The sequence below is a fragment of the Ziziphus jujuba genome, chromosome 7, assembly GCF_031755915.1.
Source record: "Ziziphus jujuba cultivar Dongzao chromosome 7, ASM3175591v1".
Lineage (NCBI taxonomy): Eukaryota > Viridiplantae > Streptophyta > Magnoliopsida > Rosales > Rhamnaceae > Ziziphus > Ziziphus jujuba.
Window position 1 is genome coordinate 21,342,517 of NC_083385.1, and position 26,083 is coordinate 21,368,599.

At 30.4% G+C, this 26,083-nt stretch overlaps 1 protein-coding gene and 1 non-coding gene across 2 annotated transcripts; both read right to left on the reverse strand.

The window, feature by feature from the left end:
• Nucleotides 1-1,244: 1,244 nt before the first annotated feature.
• Nucleotides 1,245-9,318, reverse strand: LOC107425511 (cellulose synthase A catalytic subunit 2 [UDP-forming]). The gene is made up of 14 exons (XM_060818840.1): nucleotides 8,788-9,318; nucleotides 7,620-7,815; nucleotides 7,296-7,531; nucleotides 7,034-7,133; nucleotides 6,747-6,933; nucleotides 5,763-6,029; nucleotides 5,224-5,569; nucleotides 4,908-5,045; nucleotides 4,236-4,361; nucleotides 3,921-4,133; nucleotides 3,566-3,842; nucleotides 3,257-3,453; nucleotides 2,812-3,162; nucleotides 1,245-2,358 (listed from the first exon to the last, which is right to left on the reverse strand). The coding sequence occupies exons 1-14, from the start codon at nucleotides 8,866-8,868 to the stop codon at nucleotides 1,777-1,779; spliced, it is 3,297 nt and encodes a 1,098-aa protein (XP_060674823.1). The 5' UTR covers nucleotides 8,869-9,318; the 3' UTR covers nucleotides 1,245-1,776.
• Nucleotides 9,319-25,773: 16,455 nt separating this feature from the next.
• TRNAY-GUA (transfer RNA tyrosine (anticodon GUA)) lies at nucleotides 25,774-25,864 on the reverse strand. The gene is given in 2 exon segments: nucleotides 25,774-25,809; nucleotides 25,828-25,864. It is a non-coding gene; the product is annotated as a tRNA-Tyr (tRNA).
• Nucleotides 25,865-26,083: the final 219 nt, after the last annotated feature.

Genomic DNA, 26,083 nt, shown 5'->3' on the forward strand with positions numbered 1-26,083 from the left:
TGATATTGGGCTGGGCTGAGCTGGGTTGGAGTCAGATGATAGTGGATTGGATGAGCTTCAAACTCATAAGCCCCCATTGTTATGTCAGACTGACATGAAGACCTAAGCCCTATGGAAGTCATAAATCGAAAAGATGACAACTTGAACATTTTTTAATCGAACTTGCTAAACTTTGTTACCATTTGTGTTTTATTCTTTTTTTTTTTTTTTTTATATTTGGTAATGCTAACTGTTTTTGTTTGATTGTATGACATAAAACTTAATTTTTTGATTTTTTGTCATAAACGTTATTGCAGTTTGGGGTTTTTTTTTTTTTTTTTTTTTTTTTTTGGTAGCCTTGGAACAACACAGATGCCAATAAGCACATGTCCTCCGTTCAACAGGTTTGGAACCTAGATGATCCTCTCCCTGAACTTATACATGTCCAAAATACATATATATACATATATGGTCCTTTAGGACTTGGATATAGTGTTGTGGAAACTACTGTCGGCAGCGTTTAATGTCCTTGAACTGATGTCCCAAAGTAAAATCCAAATCCATAAATGCCCAAATTTTTCGAAGGTCAAGATTAATGTCCCAACATAAATTGTATCATGTTATAAATTAACTAAAATATACAATGAACATTAGATAAAATACACAACATGAGAGAATAGAGAAATAACGGAAAGAATTTCATATTATTGTGTACAGCACTTTTTATGTCCCATGGTCTTTATTAATAGGACTATCAATGTATAAGTTACACATAATATTGATGAACATTGATGATAAACCAGTTACACATTACATCATAAATAACAAGAAACTATGTAAGTTCGAAGAAATAATTCAACGGTGATATCCATAACATAATTCATAACATATCACTTTTAAAAAAAATAATAATAATGTGTAATTCAATGCGAAGTGAACGTTATTGAGGTGAGCTTTTTCTAACATTGAACGTGTAGGGATTCAAACTCGAAAGCATTGTTATGACATTACACCAATAGAGCACTAGATGCGGTCTTTTTGTTTTGCTTTACCAGCAATTATCGATGAGCTTTGCAAATATTTCCACATCTGAATAATGCTGTAAATTTCATTTTGTTGTTTTTGGACTTCGATTTTCTTGGCCTGAATGTTGGCATCATATTATACCATAATCTGCTACTTTAAAAACTCTCGTTCACAGAAATTACATATATATATATATATATATATATAAGATTTCATTATTTTTACTGTAAAAAAACAAATAAAAAAAAATAGGATTTTCACTAGAATCCCACAAAATAAAAAGTTACATCTTGATGAGTGTTTTAGCAACAAGATTACAAAAGAAACACAGTGAAATTCCACAGTATTTTCGATCTACAAAGTACACACACCCATGAAAAAATACAAGATCAACAACGACTAATTTTGATTTTCCTTGAGACACACACCCGTATGAAGGCCCCCCCTCCACGAAGACGACGAGGGAATAAATAATAATTCAATGACTCTCTTAGAATACAAATGCTAAGAACAAAAAACTCTAATACCCATGGGAATGAAATCAAAGAATTAATAAAACAAATAACAATGTGTCAGCCACCCCCCCACCCTCCCCCAGCTCTCCCTATATCTACACAAAACCCAAACTTCTATAGCTTTCATCCCCCTCAAAACTTCCTCTCTTCCCATCTGGAACACTGTTGGAGGAACCTATCTTTTGTGCAACTTCCATGTTTTGGTAAACTGAAACCGGAAAAAAAAACCATCCTTAAAGCTTTTTATTGATACATCCTAATCACAATTCAAGCCACAGACTTCTAACACCGGGCCGTCTCTTGACACAAATGGGTTGATTCGAACCCACATAAGGGTTAAGATTGAAGCCAGCAGAATTGACCAGACCAAAATAATGGTTGGCATACGGTCGGTTCTCCCCAAGAACCCTTTGAGGAAGGGGTAGAGATGGATAATGACCCAGAATGCAAAAAACAGCCTCCCAAATAGTGGTCCCCATGAATCATACCCGTTATTGATGGCATCTGAAATCCCAACCACAACACCAACTATATTTATAATCAATAAAGTTGTAGGGGGAATCAACAATGATGTCCACTTAAAGATGTAGAGCTCTGAAAATTCTCCATCATCTGCTGCCTTGGAGGTAACCGTGAAGTTTGTGTTCACACCACCCAGAACTTTAAGTAAACCCTGGACTAGAGCAAATAGATGCGATGAAACGCCTCCAATGACCCAGAACTGTTCATTTCTCCACCAGTCATCTATCCCAACCCCACCCCACTGCATCTCGAGAATACCAGTGGCAGCAATAGATATGAAGAGACCCATGAAAACCAGACTTGCATAGTTGCTAATCTGCATATTCAAAAAAAAAAAAAAAACTTAGCCAACTGTGTGATTGATTGATAATAGTATTTATTAGATCAACAATGTGATGATCATCTGAAGATGGACCCAAAAGCAGATGAACAAGAAGCAAAAATTATCCATTCAGTTCACATGCATTTGAAGGACCAATTGACACTTTACCAAACAAGCAGAAAGCAATCTTGACCAAAAGATATAGACGATTAGATGGATGTTTAAATTCACTACTCATCCTAATTATGGAAAAAAAAAATTACAAATACAAATGTTGTGCTGACTGTCACCAAGTCACAAATACAGAATGACAAGTTCATTATTATTGTATCACTAAGCTTCAGGTGTGAGAGCTTTAAGTATAGCTCAAGCCCCATACAATGCATTCTTTCTGTTCACATTTTTCCAACATATAAGAAAAATAAAAAGATAATGCAAGAGGGTTACCTCAGGGACAATGAATTGTCCAGTAAGAAGGCAGATGGCAGGCAATGTACAGTATACGAGCAACGGAATGGAGGTAAAAGGATACACTACTGAATTAATATAGGAAAAGCGCTCCAACCATTTCAAACCACCGCCATAACCATACCAGATTGGACAATGTCTGCTCAAGAAGATCTCAACAGATCCAAGGGCCCAACGAAGAACTTGGTGCAGACGATCTGACAGATTAATTGGAGCTGACCCCTTGAAAGCAGGTCTTTTGGGTATGCAGTACACAGACCGCCAGCCATGGCAGTGCATCTTAAATCCTGTCAAAATATCCTCAGTAACCGAACCATATATCCAGCCAACCTGTTTGTATTCAGAAATTTAGAGGGCAATAATGTAAACAAAAGTAGAAACTTGGAGAAAACAAACTCTCAAATGACAAACCATCTTTACTTACTTCTTTTCCCCAGTCTGTTTTGTCCTCATATCCACAACTTATGACTTGGATGGCTTCTTGTAAGAGATAGGCAGGACTAGCAACTTCAGGAACTCCACCATCCTCCTTGAGTGCGGAGGTGATAAACACTTGTGACTGCCCAAACTTCTTCTGCAGTTTAATTAGGGACACACTGGATGGTTTCTCATTGTTTAATTCTGCAATAGCAACACAGCTTCGTATATTAGCCTTAAATGTCCTTTTTAACAAATATAGAAAATAAAATAGATATCAGACAAGGCACATGAAAGCAAAACTTGAAATCCTTACCTTCAATACCCTCTTCAATATTTTCAAGTGCATGTATTTGTTTCGATGCTTCCCTATGTTTTGATTTCTTCTTGGTCTCTTTCTTTGACTTTCCACTCTTTTTTTTCTTAGACCCACAGCACAGACAACAGCACCATTTTGGCAAACAGTTGCAGGTCCTGCTGGGAGGCTTCTTCTTAACAGGGGCGTCATATCCATAAAGTGCATACCTTCTGAAGACACACCCAGTTCCAACATATATCGGTCCTTGTATACCATCTAATCCTTTCATATTGATCTGTTTTCAGTAATATAATTAGCCTCTCAAATAAAAGCAGACAGACAAAAATGAAATGAAAAAAGACAGCATACATACATCAAAGAACACAACATTCCGATTTGAATATCTATCATGACGATCAATCCCATCAAATCTTTGAGGAAACTGCACATAGCAAACTTTCTTCCCCATTGTAGGATCCATCATGAAACACATGGCTTCTCTAAGTGCCTTGCTATTGTTGATATAGTGATCACAATCGACATTCAGAAGATAAGGAGCATTTGAGATAATTGCTGATACACGAACCTTCAAAATTTAAGAAAACAATATTCAGTAACACTGTGCCATGGATTAACAATGCAATATTTTAAGTGTAAACAAGTAACCAATATTCAATATTTGCATTACCAGAGCATTCATGGCACCAGCCTTTTTATGGTGTTCAAACCCTGGTCTCTTTTCACGAGAAACATAAACTAGACGAGGCAACTCATTTCCTTCAACATCACGAACTCCATTGTTTCCAAGGAATACCTATAAGTGTAAGAATAATTTAGTTATATCACCTTGAAGACCATCAATACATTTGTATCATGCCTTCTGGATCTTTCATGGCAGCATCAAAGTATGGTTGTTCCAAATATTAATTATCATCTTATTCACAAAGAACCCAGTTAGAAGTAGACTAGTTAATCATTGGGCTTCATTGGGCTTTGGAAAAAGCTCAAGAAAGTTGAAAAATTACTAAAAATATTATTAGAGAACCATTTTGGATACAATTATTAAAATTTTTCCTTCTTTTTTTTTTTTTTTTTTTTTGTGTGTGTGAATATGACAAGTATAAAACCAAGCATATAAATAACACCCAAAAAGAAAAAGGCATCATAGCCCTCAAGAGTCTCCTTATTCTCCGAGAATAGCATTAAAAAAGAAGGCAGTGATAGGACAAGAAAAATTGAACAGGCACTATTCAATTTAAAAATAAAAACAAGAAGTGTGCGCATTTAAATCTAACGGATGCACTTCATAATGCAAGAAAAAGAAAACATAAGTATCTCAAAGAAGGAAATATCAGCCCACCTGAATCATGCCAGGATGGTCACGGACATTATTTCCAGGCCATGGAGTCCCATCTTGCATTGTCCAACCCTCCTCAGGAACTTTTTGCGCTGTGGCTACCAAACTATTTATCCTAACTTTAAATTCTTCATATTCTCTCTGCACCAGAAGAAGAAATCAAATAAGATCACAACTTTAAAACGTTTCACCCTTAAACCAGAAAGCAACTATAAGTGAATTATCAAGAAAGACAACTTTCTAATAAATTGTGAAATTGAGAACTGAAACTAAAACTAAAATCTAGGTCCAGAAATCTGTAGGCTGAAATGTCACAAACCTTCATTGCACGTCTTTCCCTGACAAATGCTGGATGAACTTTATTTTTCAGATAGTCAATTTTCTGAGAGAAATACCATTCTGGGGCTCGGGGCTCTATGTTAAATCTTTTGCAGAAAGGAACCCACTTCCTAGCAAACTCAGATGTCTCAGAAAGGGCTTCAAAAGTAAGCATGGCAGCACCATCATCAGAGACATAGCATACAACTTTATCAACTGGATAATCAACGGCAAGGATTGAAAGAACTGTGTTTGCAGTAATTAGTGGAGGTTCTTTCATAGGGTCAACGGTACTAACAAAAATGTCTACACTGGCTAATTCAGATGGCGACCCTTCTTTTTCATATCTGGGAGTATTAAAAGAAAATGATCAAGCAACATAATAACATAATTGGAGAAATTAGTAGAAGAAGCTAAATACAGAAGGAAGCAATATAATAACATAATTGGAAAAATTAGTAGAAGAAGCTAAATATAGAAAGAAATCAAGTAGTTCGAACGAGAAAACAATTACAGCAACACAAAAACTGGCTTCTTTACCTTAGTGATAGCCGATCCAGGTAGGTTTCTCTCATTATTGGATACCATTTGGGAAATTGATCCAGAATCCATGATACAGCAAACCAAATTTCACATATGACCGATGTCAACCACAGAGGATATGCATCATTAACAGGATGAAGAAGTCTATAATGAAAAAATAAGCCAAGGATTACAAGGCGGAGTAATATAATCAATCTGTATGGATTTATCTTGCTTGAGGGAATGGGCAATTTCCTTGACAGCGGCTGTCTGCCTTCATCCATCCTGTTGACATCAACAAAAAGATTGTTGTAAATAGGGCGAGCAATAAACGAAAGCATGAATAAAGCCATAACATGGTTAAGAAAATAAAACTACTCTTATTTCTAAATCATTTCAAAATTGTTTCAAATAAAGCGACTACAATATCTCATGCACATGAGAGCAAGTGAGCTCATATTCTGTGTGTTTCCCAAGTAAATGATTTCAACATTCCACAGGTAGTATCGACCAAACATCATGAGAGTAAAAATAATTCCAACATACAAATATTAGCATTTTAAGATCAAAAGCAGAGCTTGAATGCAGAAACACAAATTTAATGGGCTAAAAAACAAAGCTCCTAGCAAAAATTAATGGAGTTTAGAGAGTGCTTACTCCATTTTATTGACAGACAAGATATTTTAAAGAACTTAGTGTTTTATAAACATGATCTGGTCATACCAAAAGGTTTTGACATTTGCACTATATTGCCCCACCAGAATTGTCTCATATAATCAATTTTCTCATAAAGAAGTCCCAGGAAATATGCTTTATATGGTTAAACAACCTACTTAAAGGGCATTGCAACTAATCTTGATGTTTTAGCAGTAACCATTTTAAGAATTGCAGGATGGATATGCTGCTTCCTCATCATTTTACTAATGCATTTCTGTTTGGATTAAGGAAGAAGAACTTATGAAAGAAGGGTGCAGGAGAGTATAGGCGGATTACAATACTCACATGGGCAAATCAGGATCACCCAGGTCATTTCCACCAAAGTTTCCACCATCATTTTCTCCTTGGTGTTTTACAACCTGAAGTTTGTCACCTTGTTTTTTCTTCCACTCTTCCATCCGATCCTTCCACGCCACACTTCCATATCCATATACTGCAATATCTTTCTTAGGAACCATTGGCCTTGAATGCACTACAAAATCGGAAGCACTAAATTGAGTGCTAAAGGGATAAATAATTTGCACATCCATAGAAATAAAAGGATATAGATGTCACCACAAAATTTAACTTACGAGGCATAGATGGATCAGAAGGCATTGGATGGATCCTATTTCCATGACCAGCAAATGGAGGTATAATTAGAGCATGTTGATCAGAAGAAATTTCAGAATCCTAAAACAAGACGAGGGAAAACAAAGAATGAAGAAACATCAGAAAAAATTGTTAAACAGAACACATATATGAAGCCAAATTAGGCCCATCCACAAACACAACTACAGGCACAAACACCTAGAAGTAGAAAGAAGGATCACCGTGCAAATTTAATTAGTTTACCTCCTCGCCGTATGTTAAGAGAGGAATTTCAGAACCAAGGGGAGCAGATTGACGTTCTGATTGAGTAGGGATTCCAGAAGAATTGAAGTGGGAACCACGGCCAGTGTTAAGGCGCGAAGATAGTACTGCCTCTGCAACTTGATGTGGTCCCAAAGCATCAAAGTCACCATAATCAAATTCGTTGTCCAAATCATCAATGTCATCTTCTTCTTCATCACCTTCAACCCTAGGAGAACCTGCAAAGCATGTAACAAGTTAGAAGATTTCAAAGTTATGCAGAAAATAAATGACAACGCAACTAGAACAATGCAGAAACTGTCTCACCTTTGATGCGCTTGTATCTGGTTTTACACTGAGGGCAAGCCTGATTTCCCTCTCTTCTCTCATACTCATAGCAGGGCCTACATACAGGGAAAGCACATTCATTGCAGGCAACAAAAAGCTCCCCGTCCACTGTAAATTCCACCTGGTCTCCACATATTTGACATTCTTGCCCACTTGATTCTTTTGCAGACTTGATCTGCAAAGAACAAAAAGCCATTAACATAGTTCCAGAAGGCCCTCATCTTCCACGATAGAAATTTCAATCCTATTAAGTCACAGAATAATCTAATTTTTGTATTCAATATTATGCCTGCCGTTCACCATGAAAAAAAGATAAAGAAAAATTAAGAGCTACCACCAAATTACATGTTCCTGAAATTTCCCAAAAAAACTTTTTTCTTTTTTGGGTTGCCTGAAAATTTTCCAAAATGATTCAACAAAATCCAAATATGCTGACAATTGCATCATGCTCTCACAACATGCTGACAAAATTCCTCGCCGTCTGCCGACACTAGTAACATCTCTATCCTATACTCCGTCGAGAGTGACAGATAAAAGAGAACTCAGCATTTTCATCTTTGTTCATCTGCCTAGATAGAGATCCAATCAATGCATAAAGATCTTGAAAGATAATTTCAGTAATGTTTTGAGCTCAATTTTATTCCAGCATACGCAGTAATTCCACACGGCTTTTCCAATTTTCTCACAATAAATTTATTCCCCAGAAATTTAAGAAGTTTGACCCCAAAACAGATACAAGAAAAATTGACACTTGGGAGGATAAAACTGCATGCCAGGATCAGAATCTATATCTTCCACCTCAAAAAACCATCATCAAGGCCACATTTGAAAGAGAATAAAGCATCTACATAAACAACCAAGCCACCACTACCACTTAAGACTCGGTTGAGAGGAAATTAGCCCCCATAAAACAAAAACACTGCTATAAAATTAACCAGAACTAGTCAAAAAAATCATCATTTAACAAGAAAACCAAAACCCACAAAATGCAGTCCCCAAGTTCCTGAAAATCGCTCAAATCAGAAAACCTTATCTTTAGTGGTTCCATTAGAACTAAAGTATTAAAGTAAAAAAATGAGCAAATGGGTGTCCAAAAATCTAAGAAATAAGTAAACAAAAAAAAGGGGGTATTTTTGAAGCCTCTTACCCGGGCCACCTCATCTGCATTGATCAGCACAAACTCATTTCTATTGTGAGAACCGGCAACAAGTCGACCCCTTGTGTCCATCACTCGCCAAAAACACCACAAATAAAAAACCCAACTCTGCAATTCAACAAAACCAAACTCTTCAAATCCGGAAACCCAACTCAAAAATCGATTTTTTTCTGAAACTGAAGGTCCAAACTAGCCCAAAAATCCACTTTTTGCGCTTAACACCACTATATTCAGCACCCAAGGAACCCAAACCCCACATAAAGGAAAGGAAAAACAGAAAATGGAAATGTGCTTTCCTCAATAATGAAAAAAACCAATTAAAGTTTTCTGCGTGTGCTTGTAAATTGATTTTCTTCACAAGCCAAGTCTTCTCTGTAACCAGGCTGGTCTTAATCTGCTCCACTTTTGGAGAGAGAGAGAGAGAAAGAGACTGAAAGTGTGTGTAGAAAATTAGGACGCGTAATGGAGAAGGAGACGAAGAAGAGAGAGAGTGTGTGAAAGACAGAGAGATCGGGAAGGAAATGACTAAAATGTATTATGTGATTGCGAAAAAGATAATGAGGTGGGTGGGTCCCAGATTGTGGTGGTGGCGCTGGGCTGTGCACCCACCCTTTGTTTGGTAAGAAAGAAAAAAAAAAAATTGTGTGAGAAAAAAAATGAAGATAAATAACCCTTTTTCTTTTTCCTCTTTTTCTTTTTTTTTTGTGATTTATAATTTTCTTTTTTATTTGTGTTTCTTTTTTGGGTGATTTGTAATTTTCTTTTTTATTTGTGTTGGCTTGGCTCTCTATGAATCTGGTGGGTTTTTCTTTTTCTTTTACTTTCACTTCATTTGGGTTTTTGTATTTTTGTTAGGAAGACTTTTCTGTCTTCCAAACTCACGGTTTTGGTGTGGGTTTTGAAGAAAAAAGAGAGAGAGAGAGAGTGATGTAGTAGAAAGAGAAAAAAAGATGAAAATTTTTAGAGAGAGAGAGAGAGACCTAACATGTAGGATCTGCCCACGCGGCGTAGATTATGTCTCTTTACTCTCCACACCCTTTCTTTTCCATGGTACTCTTCTCTGTACTTTTGCACTACGCGTTTTTTCTCTGTAAATCTTCGTTAATAATTAACTTTTTTTTTGGTTTTTTTTCTCTCTCTCTATCTCTGTAATTTTCTTTTTCAATGGTAAATTTTTTTTTTCTTTTTTTACCAAACGTGTGCTGACAGTGGGAAAATTTAAAATTAAAAAAATGTACGGACAGTGTTGACTGGTGAAAGAGTAATGTCTGGTGAGTAAATGAAAGCAAACCAATGCCATTTTTTTTGTTTTTTTTCGTTTTTGGTAACAAGTGCCCTTTCTTCTTTGTGGCATCTGGGTTTGGTTTGGAATTTAAGCTTCTGGGTTTTTTTTTTTTTCTTTTATTTTTTTGGTGATAATTGATAGCAATGTGAATTATAGTTGAGAGATTACGCAGATAATCTTTTCATTTATATTACTTTTGTTTCAAGTGTGGTTAATATGTGACTAAAATGATGATTTTATCCTCTTTCTATTTCTGAAAGATTTATGTATGCATAAACAACTTTAATTAAAAAAAACAAAAGCAAAAAATGGATCTTCATACTGTATTAAAATTAAATCTGGGATTAAAAATTCAAAAAAAAATTATCAGAAAGACAATAGGATCCTTCAAATGAAGGGTGAATGGTAAATTATTTCATATTCACAAAAGGATAAATGGATTGTGGCTTTAAACAAAAAGAAATTCCATTTAGTTTTACAATTGCTTGTCATTTCTAAAAATAATTTAGAAATTTTCAGGGAGAAAAAAAACTAAGAAGCAATTTACACTTTTAAAACATTCAAAATGGTTTTAAGGCTTCTCATAAAATGGATAAAAATCATAACTCGACAAGGCTTTAAGAATTATTTTAATCAAAGATAATTCGACTAAAAATATTGATCAACATGTCTATACCACCATTTTCTGGTTCAGTTAAGGATTGGTTACGATATAGTTGAGTAGATAAGGTATTATACCTTTGAATTCAAAACGAAAAATAGATATATATATATATATATATATGATATATAATAACCTTTTAAATATCCAAATTTTTCATTGAAACAAATTAATGTTACTATTTAATTTGTTTTTGATTTTCATTACTCTTTTTTTTTTTTTTTTTTAGTTGCTTTTCATAACTTTTTGAATTCAACAACTAATATTGACTTGGATATAGTTGGTCTGGAAATTACATAGAGCGAGGGATTCAATAATACCTCTTTTAGAAAAAATGCCAGATGTGTATACAAGAAAATGTCGATAGTTAATTAAAAAGACAACTTCATTTACATTGTTTGGTCATAGATATACACAAACACATATATACTTATATATATATATATATATATAGAATAATATTACAGTGCGGACGGTCCGCATGCAAACCAACACCAAAGCAGATAATTTTTTTTTTATAAAAAAACATCGATTTTGTTGTGTATGTGTAACAGCAAAACAGACATTTTTATTTATAACAGTAAAGTAGATGCTTTTTTAAAAAAAAATCTGTTTTGGTGCTGGTCCACATGCGAACCATCCACACCATAACCTTATCCTATATATATATATATATATATATATATATATATATATATATATATATATATATATATATATATATATATATATATATATATATATATATATATATATATATACTGGTAAAATCTTAGGATAAACTTATAATATTACCTTTTTATAACATCGAAATTTTGTTTTGATAATTTCATTAAATGTAAAAAATAAAAAATATACAAAGGATACCCTATAAGCCAAATCACTTCTCTTTTTTTTTTTTTTTTCCCTAACATATGCATTTGCACAGACAATAAAAATAAAATTTTTATTTGTCATTTAATATAATTGTACACCACATTTTAGTGTCTCAAATCACAACCTCCTAATTATAAATATAAATAGCTTATCAATTAAATTAATTTTATTTGACAGAAAAAAAAAATTTTGAATATATATATATATATAATATAATCATTATGTTTACTGTTTATATTTGAATAAAATACTATTTTGTATATTCTATAAGAATTGAAGTTGACTCATTTAACTAATTTTTTTGGTAATAAACTAGTTTAACGAATTGTTTAAACACGAATTAACTTTTTGGGAAAATTACAAATTTTTCCACCAATGTCAAAATGGCTGCAATAAATTTCTTTTGTTTAATTATATTTTTGGGCTCTCCAGTTTGCCTTTAATTTTAATTGAGTACACCAAATCTCAATGTTTTCCAATTCAACTACAGACAAACTCATTTTTGATAAATGTCAACTCTAACATAAACATGCATATATATATATATATATATATATAAGGGATGAGATTCAATAAAAAAAATAAAATAAAAAAACTAAAAATCATATTACATCTATCTTAAAGCTACAAATATGAAGGGGTATATGTGTAAAAACAAATTAAATAATTGTAGAGCAACTAAAAAAAATTACCTAAAATCATACCATATCCATTTATAAGCACAAATGTAGAGAGCAAATTTGTAAAATTAACATTAATTTATTGAAAAGCAAGCAAAAAATAATAACAACACATACGGAATAAAAAATCATAACAATTAAAAAAGTTACAAAAATATCGTCTAATATTTTATTGACACTTATAGTATTGTTATAGATATAGAATCTATAAATTTTTATAAACAATTGAAGCAAATTAAAATTTCAAAAAGTACGGTTAATCCATTCATCTCCCTTTGTTTTTTAAAGAAAAAATTTATCAGCCTTTTTTTTTAAATAAAAATGAATATGAGTAGAATTTTAACCTTAATCTAGCAATTAAGTCCATTTGCAATTTTACTCGAATTTGATGAAATAAAAAATAAAAAAACATATATATTTGAGAAAACGATCATAAATAAATGTATTTTGTCTAAACCAATGCAAATATTTTGTCCCAAAAAAAAAAAAAAAACGTAATTATGGATGAAAACGTGTTGCAAAATTATTGTAAGTCTAGAAATGGTTGTATATGTATTTAAATAATTTATCTCTATCATATAATTTTTTTTAACTTTAAACTAAAGTGGCCTTGATTAAAGCGTCTCAAGTTTTTTCCTATCCTCGAGTTGAAATTTAAATTCAGAGTAGGCTTGTTTATATCCATTGCCATTTACTACAATTTCATATATAACTCATATTTTTTGCATTATTGGAGTTATTATAAGGAGACAACCCAATTCACAAAAATAAAAAGAAGACAGAACACAATGACAAAATTGTTGCTTTCTCATCTAACCATTCAGGCTTAGAATTCTAAATGTAAAAGAGTGTATATTATTAGAAACAATACTTTTAGTAATTTATATGTTTACACAAAATATGTCTCTTTCATTAATATGGAACACAACACTTTGACAATACATGGCATGTTAATCATTTTCTTTTTATACTTCAACTAATTGAAGGATCTTCACGTGTTAATGTTTTTTTATTGATATTTAGATTTCACACTTGAATGGCAGTTTGACTTATATGATTTGCATGCTTGATTCTAAGATTTATATATGGAAATTTCTAATTAAAATTGTAATATTCAATACCTTCACCTAGATTTGAGGACTTTTCCTTTATCTCTCACTAACTAATCTAACCAAATCATAAAGCAATAATACTACTAAATTTGTTTTATCAATAATTTTTTTTCAAAAAAAAATTTAAATAATATATTGTGTTATATTTTGGGTAATAGTAATATATTGTGGTATAGTTTATTGTATTTAGGTTTTTTGAATGATTGCATTTTAATATAGAAGTTTTGAAATTGTATAATTTAGGATGTGAAATTGGAGAATTTGGATTATAAAGTTTCAAATTTTGTACAAATTAGTCCGTTACAAGCATATAGTAATCGGATCATCCATGTGTGTACATAACCTTTTTTAACGATGTTTTAATGCCCTTAACTTTTAAATCTATACAATTTAGACCCTCAACTTTATTAACATGCACTTTGATACCTCAACTTTCAAGTTTGTACAACTTAAATCTTCAATTTCATTGGCATGCAATTTATGCTTTTATTTTTTCAAATTATACGATTTAGACTTTTAATTTTCTAATTAAAAATTAAATATAATAAAATTAACTACAAAAATAAAAATATAAAATCAATAAAAGCATTAAAATATTTATTAATCTAAACTTATTCACCAAAAGAAATTTTGTTTATAATAAAGATTTGTAAACTTATTCAAAAAAAAGGAAAAAGAAAAAACTTATTTTTAAACTTATTCTATTATCTTGTTGGGAGAATAGATACCTATAAATTCTTTAATCTTAAATAGAGATTAGGCTTATACCAAATTGGGTATGAGGATACCTTATAATCAAAGAACAAAAAAAGTAAAAAAAAAAAAAATATATATATATATATATATATATATGTATATTTATTTATTTATTTAAATTATAAATTTTTTCTTGCTAAAATGTTTTTAAATAGAATTTAATTCTTGTTATACATCTTCTACTATTTATCATTAATTGTTTTAATAAGTATTATTTTAGTTATAAATTACATTGTTTGAAAAAATAAAGGAGATGATAATTTTTGGGGGCAAATTAAATTTACCATTTGGTTTTTTTTTTTCCTTTTTATGTACCTTACATTTATTATTATTATTATTATTAAAAAAAAAATTCTTGGAAAAATATGTTTTTATTGTGAAAATGTTTTTAAATAAAATTTAAATCAATTTATACATTTTGTACTATTGATAACTAATTATTTTTTAATAAGTACTATTTATTTATAAATTATATTATTTGAAAAATCAGAGGCTTAATTCATACAATTTGAACAGGTGAAAGTCTAAATTGCATATATTAAAATTGAATATCTAAATTGCACAAATTTAAAAGTTGAAGATACTAAAGTACATATTGATGAAATTGAGGGTTTAAATTGTTTAAACCTGAAAGTTAAAGGTTGACAATATAATTAAGATAAATTATGTGCAACGCACACATATGATAATTGAACTAATTTACACAAAATTTAAAACTTCTAAACCTAAATTGCATAATTTTAAAGTTCAAAACTTAAATGGCACTGTTCTAAAAGTTCAGATAATTAAGGTGCAATTAATCCTTATTAATGTGTTAACAATTAATTATATCTCATATCAATTGAAACATTTTTTTGAATAAATAAATTTGTTGACCCTAATAATACTTTTTAAAAGAAGGAACCTTAAAAAATATTAATAAAAAAAGGAAAAAAAAAATCCCTCATGAAAATAGAAATCGAATAAGAATTTCAAGATATGTCTTAGCCTTAGGTTAGTCAAAAAAATTAAAGGATTGGGAAGAATATAATCCAAATAAGTTTCAGAACATTATAAAAATTTAATGTTACAAAAGGCTTTTACATTCTCCTTAAAAAAAAAAAAAAAAGGCAAATGTATATATATACATAAAGTGGAATTGATTTAAACTTGATAATATATTAATGTTATTTAGTGCATACACGCAAACATAGTAAATGAGTGATTCATTATATGAAAAGGCAACCACTAAAAAGAACCATAATATATATATTTTTAATTCTTTTCGATTTCTCCGAAAAAATAAAAAGGTATTTTTTTTAAGATAGTGTAAGAAAATTATTGTTTTCCTATGCACTTTCATATAGAAATAAGAATAAAAATTTGAAGTGTGTAAATAATGTTCAAATGCGTTCCAATTTAGTGCATGCTTTTTTTTTTTTTTTTTTTTAAGTTTTCAATTTTTTCTTTAAAGTTTTTAGTTTAGTTGTGTATGATTAACTTATACTTTAAATAATAGTTTTGTCCAATTACAACCTTGAAAAGAACTATAAATTAAATTTAAAAAAAAAATCAGAAACATCAACTTGAAAACAATTTCAAAGTGTTTATAAATATTTTTCTTCATTATAAATTATTATTATTAGTATAGCTGTTATTTATCATTTTATATATATTTGATTTCTTTAATATAAAACACAAATTTAGAAAAATAATTTTTTTTGTGTAAAAAACCGAAAACAAAACCGTCATAGAGCAAGGAAAAATGTGGTTTTGCAATTTTTTTATGCAATATTTAAAAAAAAGAAAATAATTCCTGGACCAAAAGGGGAAAAGATAAATACTAAGCATTGTATTCAATAGAAACAATTTTATACTATCACATGTATTGTAGTTTTTACTGAATTTTGAGGACAAACTCTTTCGTCTTTCTTTTTTTCTTTTTTCGCCGAAAGAATTTTGAGGACAACCTCAATTTAACACAGAAGGAGAAACTCATTAACAAACACTGACCCATGCCATAATTCAATCTGTCACATCTTAGGGGCTGCTTAAGGCAAAATTGACCCTTTGCAATAATTTACACTGACTTGGCCTCTAAAGGGTAAAAATAAAAATAATAATAATAAAAATAAAAACAATTTTACGATAGAATGACCATAGAAGATTTGGGTAAGACCATTTTTCATTTCTTTATCCACTTTTTGACAGAAAAATAAAATGTAGTTCTTAAAATAACTGGTAGTGATTATTGGTCAATTGACCATGTGGTCCATTAGCCATTAATGAATATCATTTGCTGGTTGAGCCCCCACCAAGCTTTTATATATATATATATATATATTTTGGTTTTTTTTCCTTTTACACGTTTTTACTAAAAACCTAATCCTGTTTATTATTTATTATTTATAATTTCCTTTTACATATTAATTATTTAATTTCACAACCAACCCTTTTCATTGACTGCCACATCACATGGTTATTATTATTATTTTTCTTTCTACAATTCTACTCCAACCAAAAGTCTTGAAGGACTCCATTCCCCACATGCCCCACGCCCACCACCACCACCCTCCTCTACCTCCTTCTCTCTTGTCGGTGGATCTTCTCAATAGCTTGTATAATTTTTTTTCCTTCCTCCCAAACAAAGCCTTTCTTTACTTACATTTTTTATGCTTTTGATTACCTTCATCATTACAATTCCAATTATTCTTAATTTTACATGTTATAAAATTTTTTAATTAGTCAGAAAAATATAAGACCCTGCGTTTTACATTTGGCATACGAGGATTGGCTTTGGATATCATAAAAAAACCCGCTAAATGATTACTAATTATACACGTGTTGATTAGTCGGTGTCATACTTAGTAGGAATCTTTGATGTCTTTCACTTTTTCATTTTTTTTATTTTATTAATTTACAACGTGAATTCAAAGGAATAAACCCATTATGCATGTGAAATGCATACTGCCCACCTTGTGGTATATTCATTGTAACTTCATTTTCTGAGTATGACCCAAAAAAAAAAAAAAAAAATGGTATCCAACAAAAGCATACCATTTGATAGTAAATACGTGTTTTTTGATATAAAAAATATAAACTTAGAATCCAAATCATTGTCAAAATAAATAAATAAATAAATAACAGCCTTGCCTTTGGATTTAAGTCCAAATACATAGAAAAACGAAACTCAAAATTTCACCATAATACAGGACCCAAATAATTGCTTAAACTAATCCAAACATGCCACGTGGTGGACCAGCTATTGAGGGGTCCATAGACGCAATAGAGGAAGTTCCTATACGTGTGGGATCCACAAACCCAACTTTAGTATTTTTCCTTTTTTTTTGTCAGTGTGGGTCCCATTTTGGAAGCCAAAAACCATGAGTGATGACTGTGACTTAAATTGTTATTGTTTTCGTTTTTGTGTAAAAGAGGTGACAGCTGGCGAGTGTGTTTGCTTGGGTGGAAAGTGAAGGGTGAGGCATAGGGTTGTTTGGCCGAGAGAGAAAACCTAACAAAGTGTGAGAGAAACTGAGAGAAAATTCGGGCAGACTTGTCGGGCAGAAGGTAGAGCTGCCCGGGGATATTCGCTGATAGGGAGGACGAGGGAGTAGCGTACAGCCGAGAGACAGCTCAGCAGAAACCCCTCAACCACTGTCACGTCCAGTCGGTTGTACGGATAAACGCAGTGTTCTTTTCTTATTTATTAGTGTGTTCCAGTTCGGTTTCATATCTTTTCAGCAACAATTTTGGCGTTTGCGGTAACTTTCAAATCCACGTCTCAGTTTTTAGATTCTCATTCTACTCCCTTAGGCTCTATGCCAAATTTTGAACCAATCTGTATACCGCCAAACCAAAAAATAAAAATAAAAATGAACCAACCCAAATATATAAAAATATATTATTTTTATTTTTATTTATTTTGGTTTTACAGCACATTGATTCTGAACCCTGGTGTTTTAAATCCATTCATTTTGTTGGAATATTTAAAAATAAATAAAAATTCACAAACTTTTATTTTACTTTTTTAGAAACTTGCCTTTATAGTTTTTTTTTTTCTTTATGATTTCTTCATTGTTTTAGAAATGTATAAAATTGGACAATAAATTTGGTTTCATTAAATATAATTTAATTTTTTTAATTTCAAAAATATCTTTGGCCTTTTCATAAAATTTCAAAAAATCTATATAGTTTTCTTTTCTTATTGTTTCATTGGCATTATTTGGAATAGTATCATATGCATTTTTAATAAAGTGTTAGTTATAATTTTTAAAATTTGATGGATTAAATTATAATTAATGTATATCTTAGAAAATATATTCCTAAAAAAGCATGATTCATCATCCCATTAATAGACTAAAAGAAAATAATTAGATTTTATAATGATAACATTTAAATAATAAAATCTCTAGAAATTAAAAAATTTTGAGCCTCTACTTATTATATTTTTTATTAAATTAAAAATATATACTATACCACTTTAATTATTTTCTTGTTTCATTCATCAATCTTGGTCCCATATTATATTTTATATTTAAAAGAGAGAAATTGGAAATAACAAGAATTTGTATGGAAGTTTTTGCTAAAAATGAAAATGAATATAGGCGAACAATTTCAAATTATAAAGGAAGTATATGCAAAAATAAAAATAGAAAGTAAATGTGCAGAAGTTTCAAATTAAAAAGGTATTTTATGAAATTATTATATCTTTGTTTACTTTATAAACCCCATGAAATATAAATTAATGGGACTTTAAGGTAAATCTAAAGAGAAAAAAAAAGTTTTTTTTTTTTTTTAATAAAAAAAGGTGAAAGTGTAATTTACTATTCTTTAAATAATTGATTCCCATATACAACTATTTTTCCCTGTTTCTCTCGCCTCTTACATTTCTTGTTTCCATTAAACAATTGTGATCGATTAAATCTAATAAAAATGTTTTAAGTTGTTAAAATAATTTTATCTTTATGCCCCCCCCCCCCCCCTCCCAAAAAAAAAAAAAGAGAGAGAAAAGAAAACCTTGTTAACATAACTAAGTACGACAATTAGTTATTTGCATCTAAGAATATGTCGGGTTACTTCCTAGAAGTTAATAGACCAAAATTTAATTGCTTGTAAATATTATAGAACCATAGCAACATGCACGCCACTACATCGACAGTTTTTTAAATGATAAAAGATTGGAAATTCTGAAATTATTATTAAAAAAAATTTTATATGTAAACTATTTATAATCATATAACTCATTTAATTAATATCTATATTTTAAAAATGGGATTGGACATCTTATTTACTAATATTCACAGCAAAGTCTTTTTAAACTAATGTTTTGGTTAGCCTATTAAACCAAAGTACCAATTTTCTCTTTCAGGTAAGTCTCATTGTAAGCTGAGGTAAATAAGTATAACAATATTATTTTTTTAATTACTATTATTATTAAATAGATATTATGTGTCAAATATGTGTGAGTTTTGTGACATGTCTATGGATATATGTCAAGTGTATGTACAAATTGTGACATGTGTGTAAGCACACTACGACATATGTATGAACATATGTCAAGTATATATATGTTCTAGAAAACTATATAAATCATTAGTTTTGGGGCTAAAAGAGATATCGGCTTACATATTTATGGCTTGATGAGTTACTTGAGAAAATTTGATTGTAGAGAATAGAGTTAAATCCATTTAGGGTTTCTAATTGTTTGAAATACAGGTTATAGATTTTAGCTTCTTCAGTACATGATTGATTTGTTTAAATTTCTAGAATATGATATATGTTTTGGAATTGATATGTTGATCTTGGAAAGATATGCATGCTTTTTGATTATTAAATCGTTAGAAAAAAGTTTATTGATTTCTTTGAGTTAATAGCATGCTAATTTTTATCAATTGGTATCAGAGTGTGCATATCAAGTTCATAGGCTATATCTGTGTGAGTGCACCAGTTCTTCATCTTACCACGTGAGCACCAAAATTGTATTTTTCTAAATTGTTATTTTTTTTGACCTTTTTAAGACTTGGGCTTTATTGGATATTCCTTTTTTAATTTTTTTTTTTTATTGGAATGGAGTGTTTTTACGATTAAATGAGGATTTAATGATAATCTGTGCAAGACCATGATCAAAATTGAAATATTCCTTTTGTTTAGGTTTTATACGATAGTTGACATAGTGGTGTAAAATGTTAAGTATTCGCCTTTCATAAGACATCCTTTTTTATACTATGAAATTGTCAATATAATAATACAAGTTGGCATAGTTAATAGGACATTTAATTACGTCTTTGTCGTAAGTCTTATATTTGTCTATGTCATGAAATTGTCTATAAAACTCTTTCCTCCTATTTTATTTACTAAGTCCATAAGGGTGATTAGATCATTCTATCGGTGGTTTAATTTTTTAGTAGGACACTGAGATTGGTAGTGGAAGTTTATTAAATACCATAAATCGTTTTTTTTGAATTGCTCTATCGGTAACTTAATTTCATGCATTTAGTTGTGATGATTTGATTAACTATCACTGACCCCTGATGGGTATCCTTTATGCTATGAGGATCATCGAGATTTTATTTGAAATGATATAAATAAAAGTTAGAAAGATAACATTTGCTTCATTTATTATGCGTTTATGATGTTTGTAATTTCTATAGTTGGTATCATTTTTAGAAATACTCTGCCAATAAATTCCATGATAGCCTTGAATGGGATTAATTATAATTAGATGTGGAAAAGTACTCTGATGATGAATATGACTCTTATGATAATAGACTTGGCTTTGGCGATAAATATACTACTAATTCCTAATAACGAGAGCACTGCCAAGGTTAAAAAGTTGTATGAAGATTGGAACCTCTCAAATAAATATTGCATGATGGTTATGTAGAAGTGGATACTGCTAAAAAGCTTCTGGATGTGGTTAGCAAGAAATTCATTGAATTTAACAAGAATGAAAAATACCATTTTTTAGATTTACTCACATCTATTATGTATAATGAAGTTAATGGTGTCAGAGAGCATATACTGAAGCTTTCCTCCTTTTATAAGAAGCTTAAAGACATGGAAATAAATTTAGGTGAGACCTTTTTGACTTATATTATACTAAAAAAGCTTTCCATCTCAATTTAATCATATTATATTTTGCTATAACACTCAAAAGGTTGATGGACTTCCAAAGAGATCAAAACCATCTTTATTAAGAAGATGACGACATTAAGCATAATAAATTAAAGTTTGTTGCTATGGTGATAGATTATAAGAACCAATCTAAGAAGAATTCTTTAAAGAAGGGTTAAAAATCTAAGTCTTTCAAGAAGAAAGGAAAATGCGTCAAGTCTGATTGGCATAAAGGTAGCTCATCATTAACGGGTGGAGAGAAAAATTTTTTTAAAGGAAAATGCAACTACTGTCAGAAGTTTGGTCACAAAAAGATGGACTTTTGGAAATTAAATGCACAGCAAAAGAAGAAAGGTAATTCCTTAGTATTGGTTTCCTTAAAATCTAATATAATTGAAACCAATATTATTGATGTGCCTGTAAAAACTTAGTGGTTGGATATTAGAGCAACAATTCATATTACTAATTCGTTTCAATTATGACAAATCAAAAAAGGTTAACCAATCTTGAAGAGTATATATATATATATATATGAATGATAGCTCAAAAGTAGAAGTGTATTAGGTACAATTAAGTTAAAACTCACCACAGGACACTTTTTGGAGTTATAAGAAGTTTCTTTCATGCCCTTGATAAGGAAAAAATTGATATCTATATCCCTTTTTGATAGTTGTGGGTATGGTTTTCTTTTTAGAAATAGAAAAGTTGTTTTGTATAAATATGGTACATGACAATTTATATTAACTTAATTTACATGATGTTTTTGTTAATTCTTTTATTAATACTATTGTTGCTCATTTGGTTGCTTCTAAACTTGCTAGAGTTAATGATAACTTGTTTATGTTATGGGACAAATGTCTAGGACATATTTCTATACAGAGAATCAAAGATTGGTGAAGGATGATATACTTACTAATCTTGATTTCTCAGACTTCTCCACTTATATTGAATTCGTAAGAGATATGCTAACTGCTAAAGTTAGGAAGAATAAATTTGGTAGATGTGTAGATATTTTGGAATTAGTTCACACATATATTTATTAACCTTTCACACCACTTGCATTAGGAGGCTATGGATATTTTATCATCTTCATTGATGATTTTTCATGTTATGGATATTTTAAGCTTATTCGTGAGAAGTCTAACTCTTTGGTAGCCTTTAAAGAGATTAAAGTCAAGATGGAATTTCAAAAGAATAAAAAGTTAAAAGTTGTCAGATTTGACAGAGATGGTGAATATTACAATAGATGTGATGAGATTAGATGGAACCAAGGACCTTTGCAAAGTATGATGAGATTAGATGGAACCTAGGACCTTTCACAAAGTATTTGCAAGATTATGGCATTAATGTTCAATATACACTACCAGTTACCTCTCAGCAAAATGGTGTTGTAGAAAGTAGAAACTATACATCATTGGATATGGTGCGGTATATGTTGATAAATTTTAATCTGCCAAATTTCTTATGGGAAAAGGTTTTAAAGATTACAGCTTATATTCTGAATCAAGTACCAAGTAATTCTATTCCGAAGACTCTATATAAATTGTGGTCAGATAAAAAGCCTAGTTTACATCACTTTCGAGTATGAGATGGCAAAATTGAGGTTAGACCCTATAATCCCCAAATAAGAAATTGAATCCTAAAATTCTTAGTGGCTTTTTCGTTGGTTATTATATAGGATTCAGGGGTTGTAGGTTCTATTCTCCATCTTACATCACTTGAATTGTTATTCTCCATCTTACATCACTTGAATTGTTAAGGGCCATTTTTTTTGAGGATGATATTGTGTTATTGATAGCCAAGTATAAAAAAAACTTGAATTTAGAGAGAGAACTATATTCATTCCCATTGTTGATGTTCTTGGTAGAGATATAGTTGGCTCAACTGTTGAACTACTAATGGTTGATCAAAATGAACCCATTGAGGAACAAAAAGATGTTTAAGATGAAGCTAAAAATAATGTGCCTCTTAAAAGGTCACAAAGGATTTGAAGATCAGCTATACCTAATGATTATATGTTTATTTGCAGAAACATGAATTTAATATACGTGATGCGTCAAATCAACTTACCTATGAGGAAGTCAGGAGCAATTCACATTCTAACTTTTGGTTAGATGTTATGAAAGACGAAATGACATCTATGACATTGTATAATGTTTAGGATTTAGTTGAGTTACCAAATGATAGTAAACCTATTGGATGTAAATGAGTTTATAAGACCAAAGATGACCCCAATAGTCAAATAAAAAGATATAAAGATAGATTCGTTGTTGAATGGTTTAGCTAGAAAGAGAGAATTAACTATAGAGAAACCTTTTACTTAATACCTACAAAGGATTCATTATGACATTTGTGCTCACTTTGACCTAGAGCTATATTAAAAGGATATCAAAACTACTTTTTTGAATGATAATTTGTACGAGGATGTTTATATGGTTTAACCGATTGGATTCTAAGTTATTGAGGATGAGAATTTGGTATATAAGCTCAAGAAACCTATTTAGAGACGAAGTAAGCTTCAAAATAGTGATATCTAAAATTTGATAAAATTATCACCAATAATGGTTTTAAGGAGAAAATTGTTAATCGATGCATATATACGACAGTTAGTGGGAGTAATTTTATATTCTTTGTATAGTATGTCGATAACATATTGTTGGCATTTAACGACTCTGACATACTGGCTAAAACAAAGTAGATGCTATTTATTCACATTGATATGAAAGATCTTGGAGAAGCCTTATTTGTTTTAGGCATAAAAATTCTTCGTGATATGGTTAATTGTGTACTTAGAGAGCCTATATTCATAGAATTTAGAAAAAAATTGGTATGCACACTTGTTCTCCTATTAATGCACCTATGACAAAAGGTGACAAACTTTCTAAAATCAATGTTTTAGGAATATAAGTGAAATAAATATGATATAAAAAGGCCATACTCTTATACAGTTGACAATTTGATATATGCTTAAGTTTGTACACACCTTGATATTACTTGGTAAATAGTAGACCAATCCTGATTTCATGCACTAAAAAGTAGCCAAAAAGGTCTTCAGGTATCTTCAAAGTATAAAAAATTATATATTGCTGATGTTGATTATGGTGGTTGCATGGATGATAAAAAGTCTACTAACAAGTATATGTTCATCATAGTAAAAGGAGTTATGTGCACGTGCATTTACAATTTGTTGACAGATCCACTAACCAAAAGTTTAGCTTCAGGTTCATTTGAGGAATATGTATCTCATGTGAGATTGTTGGCTGTAAAGGGTTAATGGAAGCACAATAATCTACATCAATTATTTTCTTGTTGAGTAATATATGCATGTATATGGAAATTTAATCAGATATTATATACATTATTTATAGCTTTTTATGTGCAAGCCTATTTGAGATATTTTGTCTCTGTATATGTGTATTTTTGTATCCACTAGTACTATAACAATAAATCTTTATGACCTAAACTATCTACATTGTTATATCTTGTTTTATGCAATATGCTTTAGTGAATTGGTTTTATATTTTAAGAGGTTTTATTAAGTGAATTTTTATTTATGTTATAATTATATAGTTCAAATGGAAAAATGTTAGAATTTTTATTTTATTTTATTTTTATATGTGGACTGTCCATAATTATATAATTCATTTAATTGACCTCTATGTTTAAATAATGGGATTAAATATTTCGTTTATTGATATTTACAGTGAGATCTATTTTGAGGCTCACTCTTTTATAATGTTTTGGTTGGCCGATTAAACTAAAAGATCAATTTTCTCTTTCAGATAAACTTCATTGTGAACCTAAATAGATAAGTATCACAATTATTATTCCATTTAAATTACTGTTATTATTAAATGTATATTCTTTTATTAATTGTAACATGTGTAAAGCGTGTATGAATTTTGTGATATGTGTATAAGCATTCGTCAAGTGTATGTGCAAATTGTAACATGTCCAGTGTGTGTGCACCATGTAACATGTTTGTGGACACGTGTCAAGCATATATGTGTATGTTATAAAACCATATAAAGGTTTCATTAGTTTTGTGTGCTTAAGGACAGACGGGATTACATAAACTTAATGAGCTACTTGAGAAAATATGATGATAGAGAGCAACGTTTAATTTATTTGAGAATTCTAATTGTTTGAAATACAAGTTATAAACCATACTTTTTTTCATCTGCTACTGTTTTAGGTGTATAATTGATTTGTTTAAATTTCTAGAATATAATATATACTTATGGAACTGATATGTTGATTTTGAAAAATATGCATACTTCTTGATTTATAAACTATCTAAAAAAAGTTTATTAACTTTCGTTGGATTAATAAGATGTTAATTTTCATCAGATATTATTTAAGTCAACAAAAATTGAATGTTAAAACTATTGAAGTTTAGAATAATAATAATAATAAATAAAAAAAGCTGTCTTTTAACTGACGAACTAGGCTTTTACCACGAAGTCAAACTAGATTGAAATGGTGCCAAAAAAACAGTTTGTGATAAAGAAATCCGACCTGCCGGATTCGAACCAGCGACCTAAGGATGGCCGAGGGTGCTGCCCACTACAGTCCTCCGCTCTACCAACTGAGCTAAGGTCGGTTTGTGGTAAAATCTTTCTCACATTCAATAAAATTAATTTTTGTGAAAAAGAGCCGCTGTCGCTTTTCTTCTCTGTCACTTTAATTTTAATTCTGTGTACACAATTGCATCTAATAAATGTCACATTGAATGTCTTTGTCTAACAGACAAAAATGCATGGCCTTAGTCTATGTGGCCGATCAAGCTATAACTTTGAAGATTTCTGACTATGATCGAATC

Coding starts and splice junctions, on each gene's coding strand:
- LOC107425511 (XM_060818840.1), bottom strand. CDS start 8,868: ATGGACACAAGGGGTCGACTTGTTGCCGGTTCTCACAATAGAAATGAG. Junction 6,934..7,033: donor TTCTGATCCATCTATGCCTC/GTAAGTTAAATT, acceptor CCGATTTTGTAG/TGCATTCAAGGCCAATGGTT. Junction 3,163..3,256: donor AAACAGACTGGGGAAAAGAA/GTAAGTAAAGAT, acceptor GAATACAAACAG/GTTGGCTGGATATATGGTTC.